Source organism: Hippopotamus amphibius, chromosome 1 (genome assembly GCF_030028045.1).
Source record: "Hippopotamus amphibius kiboko isolate mHipAmp2 chromosome 1, mHipAmp2.hap2, whole genome shotgun sequence".
In the NCBI taxonomy this organism is placed as follows: domain Eukaryota; kingdom Metazoa; phylum Chordata; class Mammalia; order Artiodactyla; family Hippopotamidae; genus Hippopotamus; species Hippopotamus amphibius.
The window spans coordinates 41,979,429-41,994,201 of NC_080186.1; the positions used below are offsets into that span (position 1 = coordinate 41,979,429).

At 34.2% G+C, this 14,773-nt stretch overlaps 1 protein-coding gene across 12 annotated transcripts in view; it reads right to left on the reverse strand.

The window, feature by feature from the left end:
- The window catches only part of FAF1 (Fas associated factor 1), a 463,179-nt gene that overhangs the window by 91,180 nt on the left and 357,226 nt on the right, over window positions 1-14,773 (reverse strand). For all 12 annotated transcript variants that reach the window (XR_009049289.1, XM_057710484.1, XM_057710451.1 and 9 more), the window contains 2 exons: window positions 10,585-10,721; window positions 6,489-6,577 (listed from right to left, as the gene is read on the reverse strand). Coding sequence is in view for 11 of the 12 variants with exons in the window: in XM_057710484.1 (XP_057566467.1) it covers window positions 6,489-6,577; window positions 10,585-10,721 (226 nt within the window). In the remaining variant the exon portion in view is untranslated. The remainder of the gene's footprint in view (window positions 1-6,488; window positions 6,578-10,584; window positions 10,722-14,773) is intronic.

Consider the following 14,773-nt stretch of genomic DNA (forward strand, 5'->3'; position numbering starts at 1 on the left):
ACTAGAAAAAGAAGAACACACAAGACCTAAAGTTAGTAGAAGGAAGAAAATAACAAAAATCAGAGTGGAAAGAAATGAAAGAGAATAAAAAGACAACAGAAAAGATCAATGAAATACAAGCTGGTTTTTTGAAAAGATAAACAAAATTGACAAACCTTTAGCTAGACTCACCAAGAAAAAGACAGAGAGGAGTCAAATAAAATTAGAAATAAAAGAGGATACATTACAACTGATACCACTGAAATACAAAGGATCATGAGAGACTACTATGAACAATTATACACCAACATAATAGACTACCTAGAAGAAATGGATAAATGTATAGATACACACAACCTACCAAGACTGAACCATGAAGAAACAGGAAATCTGAACAGATCAACTTAAGGAGATTGAATCAGTAATCAAAAATCTTTCAACAAACAATAGTCCAGGACCATAGATGGCTTCACAAGTGAATTCTACCAACATTTAAAGAATAATTAATACCAATCCTTTTCAAACTCCTCCAAAATATAGAAGAATAGGAAACACTTCCAAACTCATTTTATAAAGCGAGAATTACTCTGATACCAAAACTAGACAAGGACATCACAGGAAAAGAAAATTACAGGCCAATATTCCTGACGAACATAGAGGCAAAAATCCTCAACAAAATATTTGTGAACATTAACAGGATATTACGTCATGATCAAGTGGGATTTATTCCAGGGATGCAAGAATGGATTAACATACACAAATAACTCAATGTGATATACACCACATTAACAAAACAATGGATAAAAAACATATGATCATCTCAATAGATGCAGAAAAAGCATTTGACAAAACTCAACATCCATTTGTGATAAAAACTCTCAACGAACTGGGTATTGAGGAATGTACCTCAACAAATTACAGGTCATTTCTGACAAGCCCATAGCTAACATCATACTCAACTGTGAAAAGTTAAAAGCTTTTCCTCTAAGATCAGGAACAAGACAAGGATGTTCCTTTCTTTTCACTTTTATTCAACAAAGTATCAGAAGTCCTAGCCAGAGTGATCAGACAAGAAAAAGAAATAAAAGGCATCAAAATTGGAAAGGGAGAAGTAAAACTGTCACTATTTGCAGATGACATAATATTATATATAGAACACTCCAAAGGCTCCACCAAAAAACCATTTTGGAACTAATATATGAGTTCGGTAAAGTTGCAGGATATAAAATCAATATACAAAAATCTGTTACGTTTCTATGTACTGATAACAAACTAACACAGAAATTAAGAAAACAACCCAACATACAATTGCATCAAAAAGAATAAAATACCTAGGAATAAAAATGTCCAAACTACCTAAAGTAATCTACAGATTTAATGCAATCTCTATCAAAATTCCAAGGACATTTTTCACAAAAATACAACAACAATCCTAAAATTTGTATAAAACCACAAAAGACTCTGAATAGCCAAAGCAATCTTAAGGGGGAAAAAAACACAAAAAATAAAACAAAGCTGGAGGCATCATGTGGCCCTGACTTCAAACTATATTACAAGGCTGTAGTAGTCAAAACAGTGTGGTATTGGCATAAAAACAGACACATAGATCAGTGGAACAGAATAGAGAGCCCAGAAACAAACCCATGTATATATGGTCAATTAATTTACAACACAGGAGCCAAGAATATACAAGGGGGAAAGAACAGTCTCTTTCATAAGTGGTGTTGGGAAAATTGTACAGCCAAAAGCAAAAGAATGAAACTTGGCCACTATCTTACACCATACACAAAAATTAGCTAAAACTGGATTCAAAACTTGAATTAAGACCTGAAAGCATAAAACTCCTAAAAGAAAACATAGGTAGTAAGCTTTGTATCATCAGTCTTCGCAATGATTTTTTTGGATATGACACCAAAAGCAAAGGCAGCAAAAGCAAAAATAAATACAGAAGAGTACATCAAACTAAAAGGCTTTTGCACAGCAAAGGTAACCATCAACAAAATGAAAAAGCAAGCTAGTGAATGGGAGAAAATATTTGCAAATCATATATTCAAAATATAAATAACTCACACAAGTCAATAGCAAAAACAAACAAACAAAAAAAACCCCCAAACGATTTGATTAAAAAATGGGCAAGGGCTCTGAAAAGACATTTTCCCAAAGAACACATACAGATGGCCAACAGGTATGTAAAAAGGTATTTAACATTACTAATTATCAGGAAAATGCAAATTAAAACCACGAGATATCACCTTACACCTGTTAGAATGGCTGTTCTCAAGAAGACAAAAAATAAGTGTTGATGAGGATGTGGAGAAAAGGGAAACTTTCTGCACTGTTGGTGGAAATGTAAATTGGTGCAGCCACTATGGAAAACAGTACAGAGGTTCCTCAGAAAAATTAAAAATAGAACTACTCTATCATCCAGAAATTCCACTTCTGGGTGTTTACCTGAAGGAAACAAAAACACTAACTTGCAAAGATATACACACCTCCATGTTCACTACAGTATGATTTATAACATCTCAGACTTAGAAGCAAACTAAGTGTCCATCAATGAACAAATGGATAAAGAAAATGTGGTATATATGTGTGTGTGTGTGTGTGTGTGTGTGTGTGTATGTAATGGAATATTATTCATTCATAGAAAAGAAGAAAATCTTGCCATTTCTGACAACATGATAGACCATCAGAGCATTGTGCTGTGTGAAATAAGTCAGAGAAAAACACCATATAATCTTACTTATATGTGGAATCTAAAAAAAAAAGTTTCGTTTTAGCTTTTGCATAGAGATACTGTTTTTATCCTCTATATTGTGATGGCTTACTCCTGTTTTAAAGAAAACATCAACAGAAGCCAGAATCTGTACCTGGTTTATCACTGTGAGTTCTGGAAAGAGAATGGGTATGAAAATGGTGAGATTTTAAACAGAAGAAAGGAAAAGGAGTGCAATGCTTCAAACAGTAAGAAAGAGACAAACTTACGACAAAAAAGTTACACATTCCACGGAGCAAACACAAAGCCAATAATTTTCTTTGGCAATACAAAAAGCTACCATGAGCCAATAAAAAAACTCTTCCTGTGCTGTGGCAGTACTGTTTTTGAGTCTCAAATCAGAATCCTTGAAGGGTAAGCCTAAAACGTCCCTCTGGCATATGCTGCCCATGTCCCAGTAGTATATTCTTAAAATTACCAAAGAAATGAGAATGCTGTAACTGACCTTGAAATCTGCCCTGATCCGCAACATTTGGGTTGCGACGGTTACAGAGATATTGCTCAGATACAAATTAATCAGAGTGGTTAGGCTGGAAAGGTGTAATTCTTGCACCTACAATAGAGGATTCTAAGTAAATTAGTGTTGAATGGATGAACAAACGAATGAAACAACAAATAGATCAAGAGCTAAGTATAATAAACTCTTGATAATCAGAGGTTTCAAGATTATTCATGGCTAAAAAAATTAGCGCACATGAAAAAAATTGACTCCATTTACATGTTAGAAAGCATCTGTTGTTTGGAACAAAGCAGTAATTAAAAACAGGTTCTAAAATGTGGCCACTGTCATGTAGTGATATTTGCTTTTCTCCTCATCCTTTCTTTGCCAACAGCCCCTCACTAGAGCAAAGCACCTCTCTGTCCCCTGGACCCAGCCCAGTGCTATATCCTTCATAGATGCTTAGTAAACACTTACAAAACCAAACTAATACCATTAATAAAAATGTCTATGAATAAAGCTATATAGAGGTAGTTGTGTCAGAACAGAAGCTCATATAATTTATACTTCCTGATTAGAGACAGAACAATTAGTGATATAAAGGTTAGTCCATTCTGGGCCATTGAAGAATGATTCAGAGAATGAATACGGTTTGGGCTTGGTTTTATTTAATAAAAGGTTTATATAATATAGGCATCTCTGCTTGCACTAATACAATGGAATCATTGAAGTGATGGACGTAACTGAACCAAAGCTAAGCTTAAATAAATTCAGGCCTAGGAAGCCATCCTTCAAACCTGTTCACAAATTTAATTTTAACTGATGCTTAAGTCTTATTTGAAATTTTTTAAAAAGTAAAGCCAAATTCACAATTACAAGGGACAGTGTTTCTTATCACTTACTCAGCAGATACCAAATCATGATCTATGCAAAGTCTAAAAAAAGTTTTTAAACTTAGAAAAAGCTTTTCTTAGAAACTCTGCTTATGACCTGAAAGAGAAATTTCATGAAGACACTCTAAAAACAAAGAGAAATTCTTATCTCCTGCAGTTAAATTCCAATAAAAATTTCAATTATATGGAGTCTTAGATTTTTCCTGTAACCCTCATATTAAATTTTGTGCTCAGTATTAAAGGAATTAAAGTCAATTTCCTTACCAATGATTTATAGGAACACAAATTAAGATGAAAGAATGAACTGGGAATATACATGCAAATATTGTACATTCATATTATTATACAGCATAATCTGTAAATCTAGTACTAATGAGACTCAAGATTTAAATGGCTGAAGAATGTGTTTAGTGAATTATTGTCAATCAATGCCTCTATTCCAGTATAAACGTAATCTTGAATGCCAATGCACCTATTATTACAAATTCCTAACTAAGTACAGTACTTCATTACTTCAAAATGTCAGTCTCAATTTATAAAGTAACAGATAAACATCTTTCTACCATATACCCAATTACCTTTCCCTCAGAGGAAATGAAACACTGACTATTAAGAAAAATTACAAACAACATTTTTACAGCAATAAAAGGAACCTACTTAGTATTAAAACTCTAGTTATAGCACTCTGAATATTCACATTTGCTAATGTGGATACATCAGGTTTTATACCATTGTAATCAAGTATTGTTTTTTCAAGTCACATTATTTCATGTAAATTCTTTCAAGTATTCATTTATTCGGTCATTTAACAAACATTTTTTGAGTGCCTTCTGTGTCCTAGGTACACTGTTAGAAGACAGAGTTACAAACATGAATATGATACAATCCAATCTTAAACTCACAGTCTAATAGAAGACAGACACAAGTAAACAAAGTTAAATACAACAGTACAAGGTTATACTGAAAATGTTTACATGTTTCTCATTTGCAATAGCTAAAGGGTATTGAAAACACTCATTATACCTGGAAACTTTTCATCACTGCCCAGAAATCAAACGCTCCCTTATTTGTTCTATGTAAATCCTTCTTTAAAAATTAAAAACAAAGAGAAAGTGAAAAAAAAAATTTGATAGATATATGAACTTAGCATCTCCAATTAACGAATGATAATATTTGTTTCATATTTTATCTTAAGACTGTTTTCCAAATCCAGAAATTTCTTGACTGATAAAGTACTAATAATTACTTGAGATTATTATAGATCCTACTAGCTGTGTGACCTTGGGTATATTAACCCTTTTGATCCTCAGTTTTCTCCTGTGAAAAGTAGAGATAACAGTGCCAATCTTGCTGGATTATGTTCCATTTGCCCCTCAGTATCCATGCTTTACGTAGCTTTTTGCCCAGGGAGGTTCTCTTGCCTGCCTTTTACTTTCTAGTTGGGTTAGGCCAATGGGAGGTACTAGCAGGAGATCAGAGTGTAAACGGAAAGGGAAGCTATTCCTTAGTTTCCTCCTCACCAGGTCACCAAGGGCTGGCTATATCCCTCTAAAAGAAGCAATCCTCTCCATATACCACCCTCTCCTAGGCCTTTACGCCTAAGGGCGGTAATGGTTCCCTTTAGCCCTAGGGTGTACTATCTATTGTTGACTCCCATAAACTCTGCCCATATCTTTATAAATAGTTCCCTTATTAAACTCTTCTCAAATAAGCTAGTTTGAAAGGGTCATCTGTTTCCAGCCAGAACTCTGACTCATATGCCACCTCAGAGGATTATTCTGAGGATCACAAGAGATGATAAATGTAAAGCACTTTGCATAATGCCTAGTACATTACAAGTATTCAGCAAGTGTTGACTACTGTTGTCATTATCAATACTGCTGTTATAAGTACTCTATTTGAGGTTCCATGCTCATGTCCTCTATACCATCTAAACACATTTGGAAGACTGAAAAACAGAATTCTGGCGATCTTTTTACTAATTCTCACAGTGCTTCGAAAACACGTTCGAATGTAAAATGTGTTTATTGCTAATCAATCTCAACACTTAAAAAGAGTAAGAGGACTTTAAAAGTGAATGAAAAACCCATACAATAGATAGGATTTCCTGGACTGTAGTTTCTTCTGTAAATATGCTTCAGAATTCGTTTCCTGTAAATTGACCTCCTGCCACCAAATGTAGCAAAGCATAAATGTCCATAAAGTTAAACAAATTTTGGGGTCTTGGGGTCATGAAAAGAATGGACTGGAAGGTAAATTCAGTGGCATAAAAATCCTTCGTTCATATGGAAATGCATCTTCATCAATGCCTTATTTATCCACCATGACATAGGCAAGCATCACCATTTGACAAATTATCTCATCAAAATCCTATAAAGGTCTACTTAACCTTTTACCTTACCTCATCCTTTATATCTTCCTGTTGCTGGGCTGTGAAGATCTCCATTGCAGCCATGAGTCTCATCATTAACTCATCCACTGTTGTGTTACCTAGCAACACATGGAGATAGCTGAACTTCACAGTAAGATTATTATAAAATGGAAAGTCATTCTAGAATGTCAGTAAGGAATAACTACGGTCTAAAAAAATTACAGACTAGCACGCTAATAAATACTTTCATGTTTTCATTGAAAAGTTTCATATTTTCAATTGGAGAGTAAAGCAGTATACAGGCAGTTGAAATTTCAGAATACTTAGATTTGAGGGAACAGTCTCTTAATAAGAAGGATTTTTAGCACTATAAGAAGAATATCCAAGTCATGAGGATCAAAGTACCTTTCAAGTTAGGAAAACATATCTACTTAATAACACTAGCAAGAACTACCATTTGTTTATATGCCAAATTAGGTTAAGGGATCAGGTTTATAGATATAAAATCTCATTTAATCTGTACAACAATTCTATGAAGGTGTTATTATGATTTTGATTGTAAAGAGAAAGAAAATGAGGCTTAGAGAGCTCAAGCCTGACTAACCAAGGTCAAGTTGGTTAAGTTACAGGGCCAGGATTTGAAACCATATGAGTCTCATTCAAAAGCCAGTCTTCTTTGCCACCTTAGCATACTGTTTACTTAGAATTATCTCCTACCACTAAATATTCTTTGGTGAAATAAGTAGTAATTCAATTTCTGGAAAAAAAAATTTTTTTTTTTTTGCCTGACTGATGTTTTTCCCTTTCAGCTGCTTTTAAGTGACTATGCTATAATCTTTATGGAGAAAGTATTTCAAATGTTGGATTTTCTTGAATGCTATTTTATTCCCCGTCCAAGTCCATAACAAACATATAGCACACATATGCCATTTCATGCATGCATTAAGTCCTGTTATTTGCTTTGGATGCATCTACAAAAGGGAAACTCATGAAAATACATAGAGGTATAATAATTTTTTTCTTCTTTCAAACCTACAGGCAAAAGAGCCTGTCTTGCTCCAGGGCCTAAGAAGGTGTCTTCTTGTCCCATTAATGGAATGGCCACCAAAGTGGCAACAAATAGCAAGCATTCTTGCCTATATTCTTTCAGAGCAGAGTTTGAGTAACATGATCTTTCAATGATCCTTTCCCAATTTTCCTTATGACCACTGGCAACATGGGGTTAGGGAGCAGCTGTGGTCCTTAGCCAAAGAAATAATCTAATTTGGTCACATCAGCACTACTCTCTCAATAAATGAGCTAGAGAACAAATACTTGGTGTGGTATCATGTTAGCAAGAAAACAGAACTGGTTTTGTAGTCAGAGTTCTAACCCTAGTTCTGCTACTTATAACTATATGATCTAGTACCTAGAAATTTGCCTAGCACATGACAAGGGCTTAATAAATATTCACTTAGTAAACAAATGAATAAGAGAAGAGGGGGAGTGACTGTAGCTCTCTGACGATCAATTTCCTTCTCTGTGAAATGAAGGTAACACTACCTCTGTAGGGTTCTTAGAAGGATTAGAGGTAATGTAAAGTGCCTGGTACACAGCACACACACAATCACTGGCAGTTATTATTAATAGATATAACAAATGGCAAAAAGTTTAATAAGAGTACCTTCAACGTAGATTTTGTTACTGGGCAAATCTTTGGGTTTCCATTTCTTATTTGTCAACTGTAGTGACTAAGAGAGTATGGAGCCTGAATACTCTGTGGAGGGTACTATAATCATCAATGGGGAAATACTATAATTTTACAGATGACTACACACTGGCCATTAATTTTCAGGCTTAAAGCCACTGCTTATCAACTATGCTTCAGCCCTAACTGTAAGGACTCACTGCCAAACTGTACTTGAAGGTACTTTATACCTAAGCCCTTAATGATCCAAGATGGAGAAAGGTACCAGTTAATGCAGTTCAGGGAAAATTTATTTTTTATAGCCTATTGCAACAGAACTTCTTTATACTCTTAAAAACTACTGAAATCCCTGAAGAAGTTTTGTTTATGTGGATTATGGTTACCAACATTTACTGTGTTAGAAATTAAAACTGAAATTTCTAAAACATATTTATCAATTCATTTAAAAGTAACAATAATCCTATAATTTGTCAATATAAATATCACATTTTATGAAAAATGACTATATGTTCCAAAAGAAAAAGTTTAGTGAGAAGAATGTCATTATTTTAATATTTTGCAAATTTCTTTAATATATGGCTTAATAGAACACAACTGGATTCTCATGTCTATATCTACATTAAACCAGTTATAATGTGTTGTCTTGGCTAAAATTTATGAAGCAATTATGGCCTCACACAGAAATGTAGTTGGAAAAGGGAGTAGTATTTTAACAGATAATTGTAGATATTCTTCCCTAATACACCCAAACTGACAAGGAATTTTTTTCAAGGTTAGGTATGTGAGGAATTTGAAACCGTATCAGTGAACTTATTGTACTTTGCTATATTAAAATCCACTGGTCTATTTTGCTCTTTGAATGGCTCTTTTACCCATGCATGAGTTTATAACATTATGCACTGGTCATCTGGAAAATACTGGTTCACTGGTCATGCATTTCTTTTGAATGTTGACACACCTAATTTTATGACATCAAAAAAAATCACATTTATTAACATCACCATTGCTGTTACGAGAAAAGTATTTAAGCTGGCAATATTAAAATGGAAGATATAACTTTTTGCTTAAAAACTCAAATTTTATCATTGGCAACAAATGTTATCAGTTCTTTTCCTTGAAATAACAGACTCACTTTGTTCATCCTGGAGAAATGTCTGCCCATTGCGTCACACAAACTATAAAAAGGATTAAAATTTAATAAAAAAATAATTTAAAAAAAATCCGCACTCATGGAGATGGAAAAATATGACTACTAGTACTGTGTAATGGCCTTGATTTGTGCTAAGGTGCCAGCAGTTTTATACAGCACTAATTCTGTGCCACGAGTGCAAGATGTCAACACAGTAAAAAAGGCAAAAAAAAAAAAAGTCTATTACTACTATGAAAATATTTTTGACCTCGTAGATTTGCTGAAAGGGTCCAGTGGGCCTCCAGGGTCCATGGACCATGCTTTGAGAAGAACTACTGATTGTAATATTGCCCCTGACAGGGAAGCCAGGAGTGAAATATTATCTTCCTTATCCATTTACCCTGTGCAATGTGTTCCCCCAGCAGGTCTTCTTTAACATTGTTCATGAAAGTGAATGCTCTAGCTATAGAGAAAACAAAACATCAGAGGTTTTGTTTTATTTGAGTTTTAAAGGCACTAGAATTTATACCACTTCTTCCATTACATTATCTGTTATAGAACTTTTGACTTAAATAGGGGCAGAAATTAAGTATCTCAGACACAAGCTTTAGCTTGGAGCACTTGAAACATCCTTTTCCCTGTGGCATAGAAAAGATATACTATTTTCAATTTGAGTTTTGCCATGAATAAGGCAATTTTTTATACTAATCCTTAGGGTACATTAGTAACATAAAAAAATCACTCTTTTTTTTTGGGTAAAGAATGTGCACAGTGATTAAACTGACAGGCATCCTATAGTTTCACACCTCAGGGATGCATTCTAGACATGGATTCACAAAAATAAGGAAAAACAACCACCACTGTGAACTATTCAATTCACAATATCCAGTCACTGGTTTTTCCAGATAACTGAAGATAACGATTTCCTTCAACCAATCAATATTACAGCAAGAAATGTGTGTGTATACATATATATGTATATATATGAATGAAATGTCATATTTGATGACTGATTATGGCTTAATTTCTAGTTTAGAAAATTTAACAATTCTGAATATTTAACATGATTACCCTATGTCCCAAGGGCTGTTCAGTTTTACTAGGATGTTTCTGTTGGATTTTCATGCAGCACATTTCATATTTCATAGCACCTATACTTTTTGAAGATATTCTTCTTCAGGGTGTTCTGTATTTTAAAATGCAAAGATATTCACCAATACAGAGAATTACTTTCAGCTTTGATGGCAAATATTATAAGGTTATCACATACATAAGGGGACACTCTACTCCTCTTGCAACATGTACTTTACCTTGTATCACATTTAACACTTCATTAGAGGATCGCTTTCCCATAATGATCAGAAAAAGTGGAAATTGGTCTGTTTTTTGAGTCCGAATGGTTTGTGCAACAACACTGCCAAAGTGCCTATTGCACATTGTCAGAAATCTAAAATGAGACAAAATCCAAAGTTAGTTTCATTTCAGAGTTTAATAAATTTATTGCTACCCTAAGAAAAATTCATTGTGTTTTATCAGTTATATTAAAATTAGACAGTTTATGTGATATCAATATATGAAATATTACTATAAAGTTTTCAACTACATCATAAATGGTATAGAAATGATTATCCTACAGAAAAGCAGGCAGCACAACTTAAATGCTAACAGGCTGATAGCATAGGATTTTTAGTTTTAAACATTGCAAGCTATATTACCCTAAACTATGAGAAAAACAAACAAAATGAATTTTAAGAGGAAAGAATTTCTTAAAGAGGGCAAATACCAAGTGGTAAAAGTTAAACTGACTGGCATCATCCTAGTCTAAATAGGATTTGGCAACATTTTCACAAGTCCTTAGAATCAAGAATTGTACTTCGGAATTGTGTTTTCTCCAGTAGTAGCAAGTCTTCTAGTCTCATACTTAGTATGGGATAAAAATAATAATTCTAAGCTTTTGACCAAAAAAAGCTCAGAGATATTAGCATACTGAAGTCTAGCATTAGTATTCTTAACACGATCTGGAATAAATGAAAAAACTGATAAAGCTTTTCTCTTCTATTAGAGGACTGTTTGAAATTAGCATTTCTTTCAAGAGAAAAGGGTAGCTTATGATATGTTTTCAGATCTGATGGTAAAAAGTAAATGTCATAATAATAATGAATTATGAAAGACCAAATGCAAATATAGAATGCTTTAATAAGATCCAATTTAATAAAGTCTGTAAAAATAATGGACTTTTAATAACACGGGTCACAAAAGGCAAAACAGTGGAAATTCTGGGGACTAGCCACTGGTACTGGCTTATTAATTCTTAATTATGTTCATGAAAGGCAACTTAAATCGTGTGTTTTCTTATGCCTTATGATAATATTTTAGGTAACAACTCCTCTGAAATGTACGTTCTAGCTGATGAGTGAAGTCCTGTCGTCACATGCACTAGAAGGTAAATCTATTTGAAAAGACAAATGGCATTAAAATGTCATGTGCTCAGATTCATTTGATATCCATATTCAAAACAGAATCAAACCTCTTAATTTTTAAAGCCAATATATTTCTTGTATATAGAAATGCATCCCAGAAATTTAGGCTGAATCCTCCACAAAACCTGTGCCATGACTACACACAGGGCCACTAGAACTGCTGGCAAGAGTGTCAAGACAAGTCAGCAGCACTGCCATAAGTTCATTTGGAGGCAGGTTCAAATACACATTTAGAGCAGCAATAATCAGACCCCATGGCAATCTGAGATGACAAGGCCTTAAAAAACCCATTGTTGGTCACGAAATATCAGTGCCCCCATGAAAATTCAGATCTTCACATTCCACAACTATTATGGGATATGAGGTGCTCAAGCAGTCCAAGCCTCTATACCAAATTTCACACCCATATAGCTTTAATTCATTAATGGAGATGTGTAGATCAGGAGACTAGAAAGTTAGGATCTTATTTTTCTTTCTGCTCCTTACTAAAATATTTGTAGTCAGTCTTGACCCTGATCTGATCATTGGCAACCTCTGAAATTAAAGACGTCAGAAACAGTTGGAATGCCATTTCCCACAAAAGGGAGAAAATAAGTTCTTGTTGCTTTCACACCAATGGATTAAGTGGATATCACACAGCAGATACCCATCACAGCACTAGCCTCACAAGTGATATTAAATACTAGCTAAACAAGAGACCCCCCAAAAAAGAAGGAAGGAAAGAAGCCAGGAAGGAAAGAAGAAAAGAAGGGAGGTAAGCAGGCAGGTTGGCTTAGTTGTTTTAAGAATTTGATTTCAAGACAATTTTGTCTGGAAACTGTGTACATCCCTGATCCTGTTTTTGTGAAAATGAGCTAGAAGGGAAAATAATTATGAAAATGTAGGTATCTTATTGGTTCAAATTAATATATAACATAAATTTCAAAACGACACAAAACATATTCAAGGGAGGTACAGCCTTCCACATCACATTAACATTAAGCCATTGAGTTACTATAAAAAACAAGGTGATCAGTTTTCTACCAGGTATTGGCAAATCATTCTAATATTCTGGAAGCTGCTGAGAAATATAAAGGGATCACACAGCCAGCTGATGCTTTCTAGTGGCCTTAACTAACAATTTGCTCTAATCAAAGAGAGACTTTGTTAAAATTTTCATTAATCTGATTAATCTTCCTAAGGATCTGAATCATGTTTACTTTGAGATTTTCAAATTGCAATCATCAAGAGCCTGTAGGGCCAATGGACAGCCCCAAATTAAAAAATTCCCACTTGTTGGTTCCTTCCATTACAATTTATAAGAACTTCACAACACAAATATCAAATCTTTCTCATGGCTGGGAGGCTCTGCTTCTTCCTCTCAAGATCATTCATAGCACAAAGTTACCATTCACAGCACACTACCAGCAGAAAAATCCAGTTCAAAACATTACAGCAAAATCAGACATGGGAAAAACAAGTTGTTTTAAGAGAATAAATGTGGTTCTTATAATTATGGTATTTTCTTCCTTTGGACGACATCAAAGTGTGCCGGTGCATCTAGTGGCAGCATCAAACTTGTCAATCTAACTGCATATGGTGTTCACCAGAGTCAGGTGTCATGAAGGGATAAATGATTTCCACAGCACTTGGGTTCTTGCAATCTCAAAACCAAAGGGGGAAGCAACGGCAACCATTCTGTGGCAAGAAGAAATGGCTTTGCTTTTTTATTATAAAAGATTTTAATAAATCAAACCTACTCAACATAGACCTACTTGAGGAGGGAGAATAACAAATTGCAAAATCAACCTCCAAAGCTAAAGGCTAAAGTAACAAAGTCAGATATAATAAAGCAACTCACTGGTCCCTGGTGGGGTGGGGTGGGTGGGTAGCTGTTGCTGGAGGTGGTGGGGATAGGGATTGGGAAGCCTAAAACCCTGGCCTTGGTAAAGAAACAAAATATAGGGAATTCCCTGGCGGTTCAGTGGTTAGGGTGCTGTGCTTCCACTGAAGGGGACGTGGGTTCGATCCCTGGTCAGGGAACTAAGATCCTGCATGCCGCATGACATGGCCAGGAAAAAAAAAAGAAACAAAATATAATTAGTAGCTTATATTCTCCAATTCTTGCTATTAGAAGTCTAAAATTGGAAAGATAAGATAAAGTGGTTTTAATCTAAAGTTTGGGGAGAAAAATAAACAATATCTGATGGCTAGCATATATTAATCATTAGTAAAATTTTCAGTCTCTGAAGCAGATATCATTTCTATCTTGCTAATGGAAACCAGGATTACTAATAAATCAGATATGAGAAAAAGTAATCTCATTTTAATTCAAAAGAGGATATAGTTTAGTTTCTTTCAATCAAACTCATAATTACTTAAGTCACTGATTTTTACTAAACTGTACTTCAACATAAAACATATACTAAAAGAAACACAGCAATTTAGGGGGAGGGTGATGAAATTTCACAAACACTTACTGCCTACCTACCATATACCAGGTAATGTAAAGAGGCACATTTAATAAAAAATGGAGGTTAGAAAACTGCTAAATACTCTGTGTGAGGCTTCCTGATTATTACATTTCAGTGTGACTTCCATAAGTTTAAAGGAGCCTTGCATATAAAGTGGAAATAACACTTAATCTTTAAAACATTTATATTCTTGTAAGATACAGAAAGTACTCAGGATTGTGCTTAGAATATGGTAAGGAAGGCCTTAAAATTGGTAGCTATTTTGCCATTATTAAATGCATAATGATATTTAACATTTTTATCGTAAGTTATACCTATGGGCCAACACTGAAAGATTTTTTGCATAGTAAGAAATAGCATGAAAGAATTGTTGACTAGACTAATACAGTCACTGGTTTTATTTTCATTCAGAGAAGGAAAGGGCAGGTGTTGATACTTGGGAAATAAGCACAGTTATAAACGCTGCAGTTGTGCAATATTACAAAACTTTACACGTTTAAAAGGGGATATGAAACTAAATCACTATTTTCTCTTTAATACATTTATGCTTAGTAATGTTAACAAAT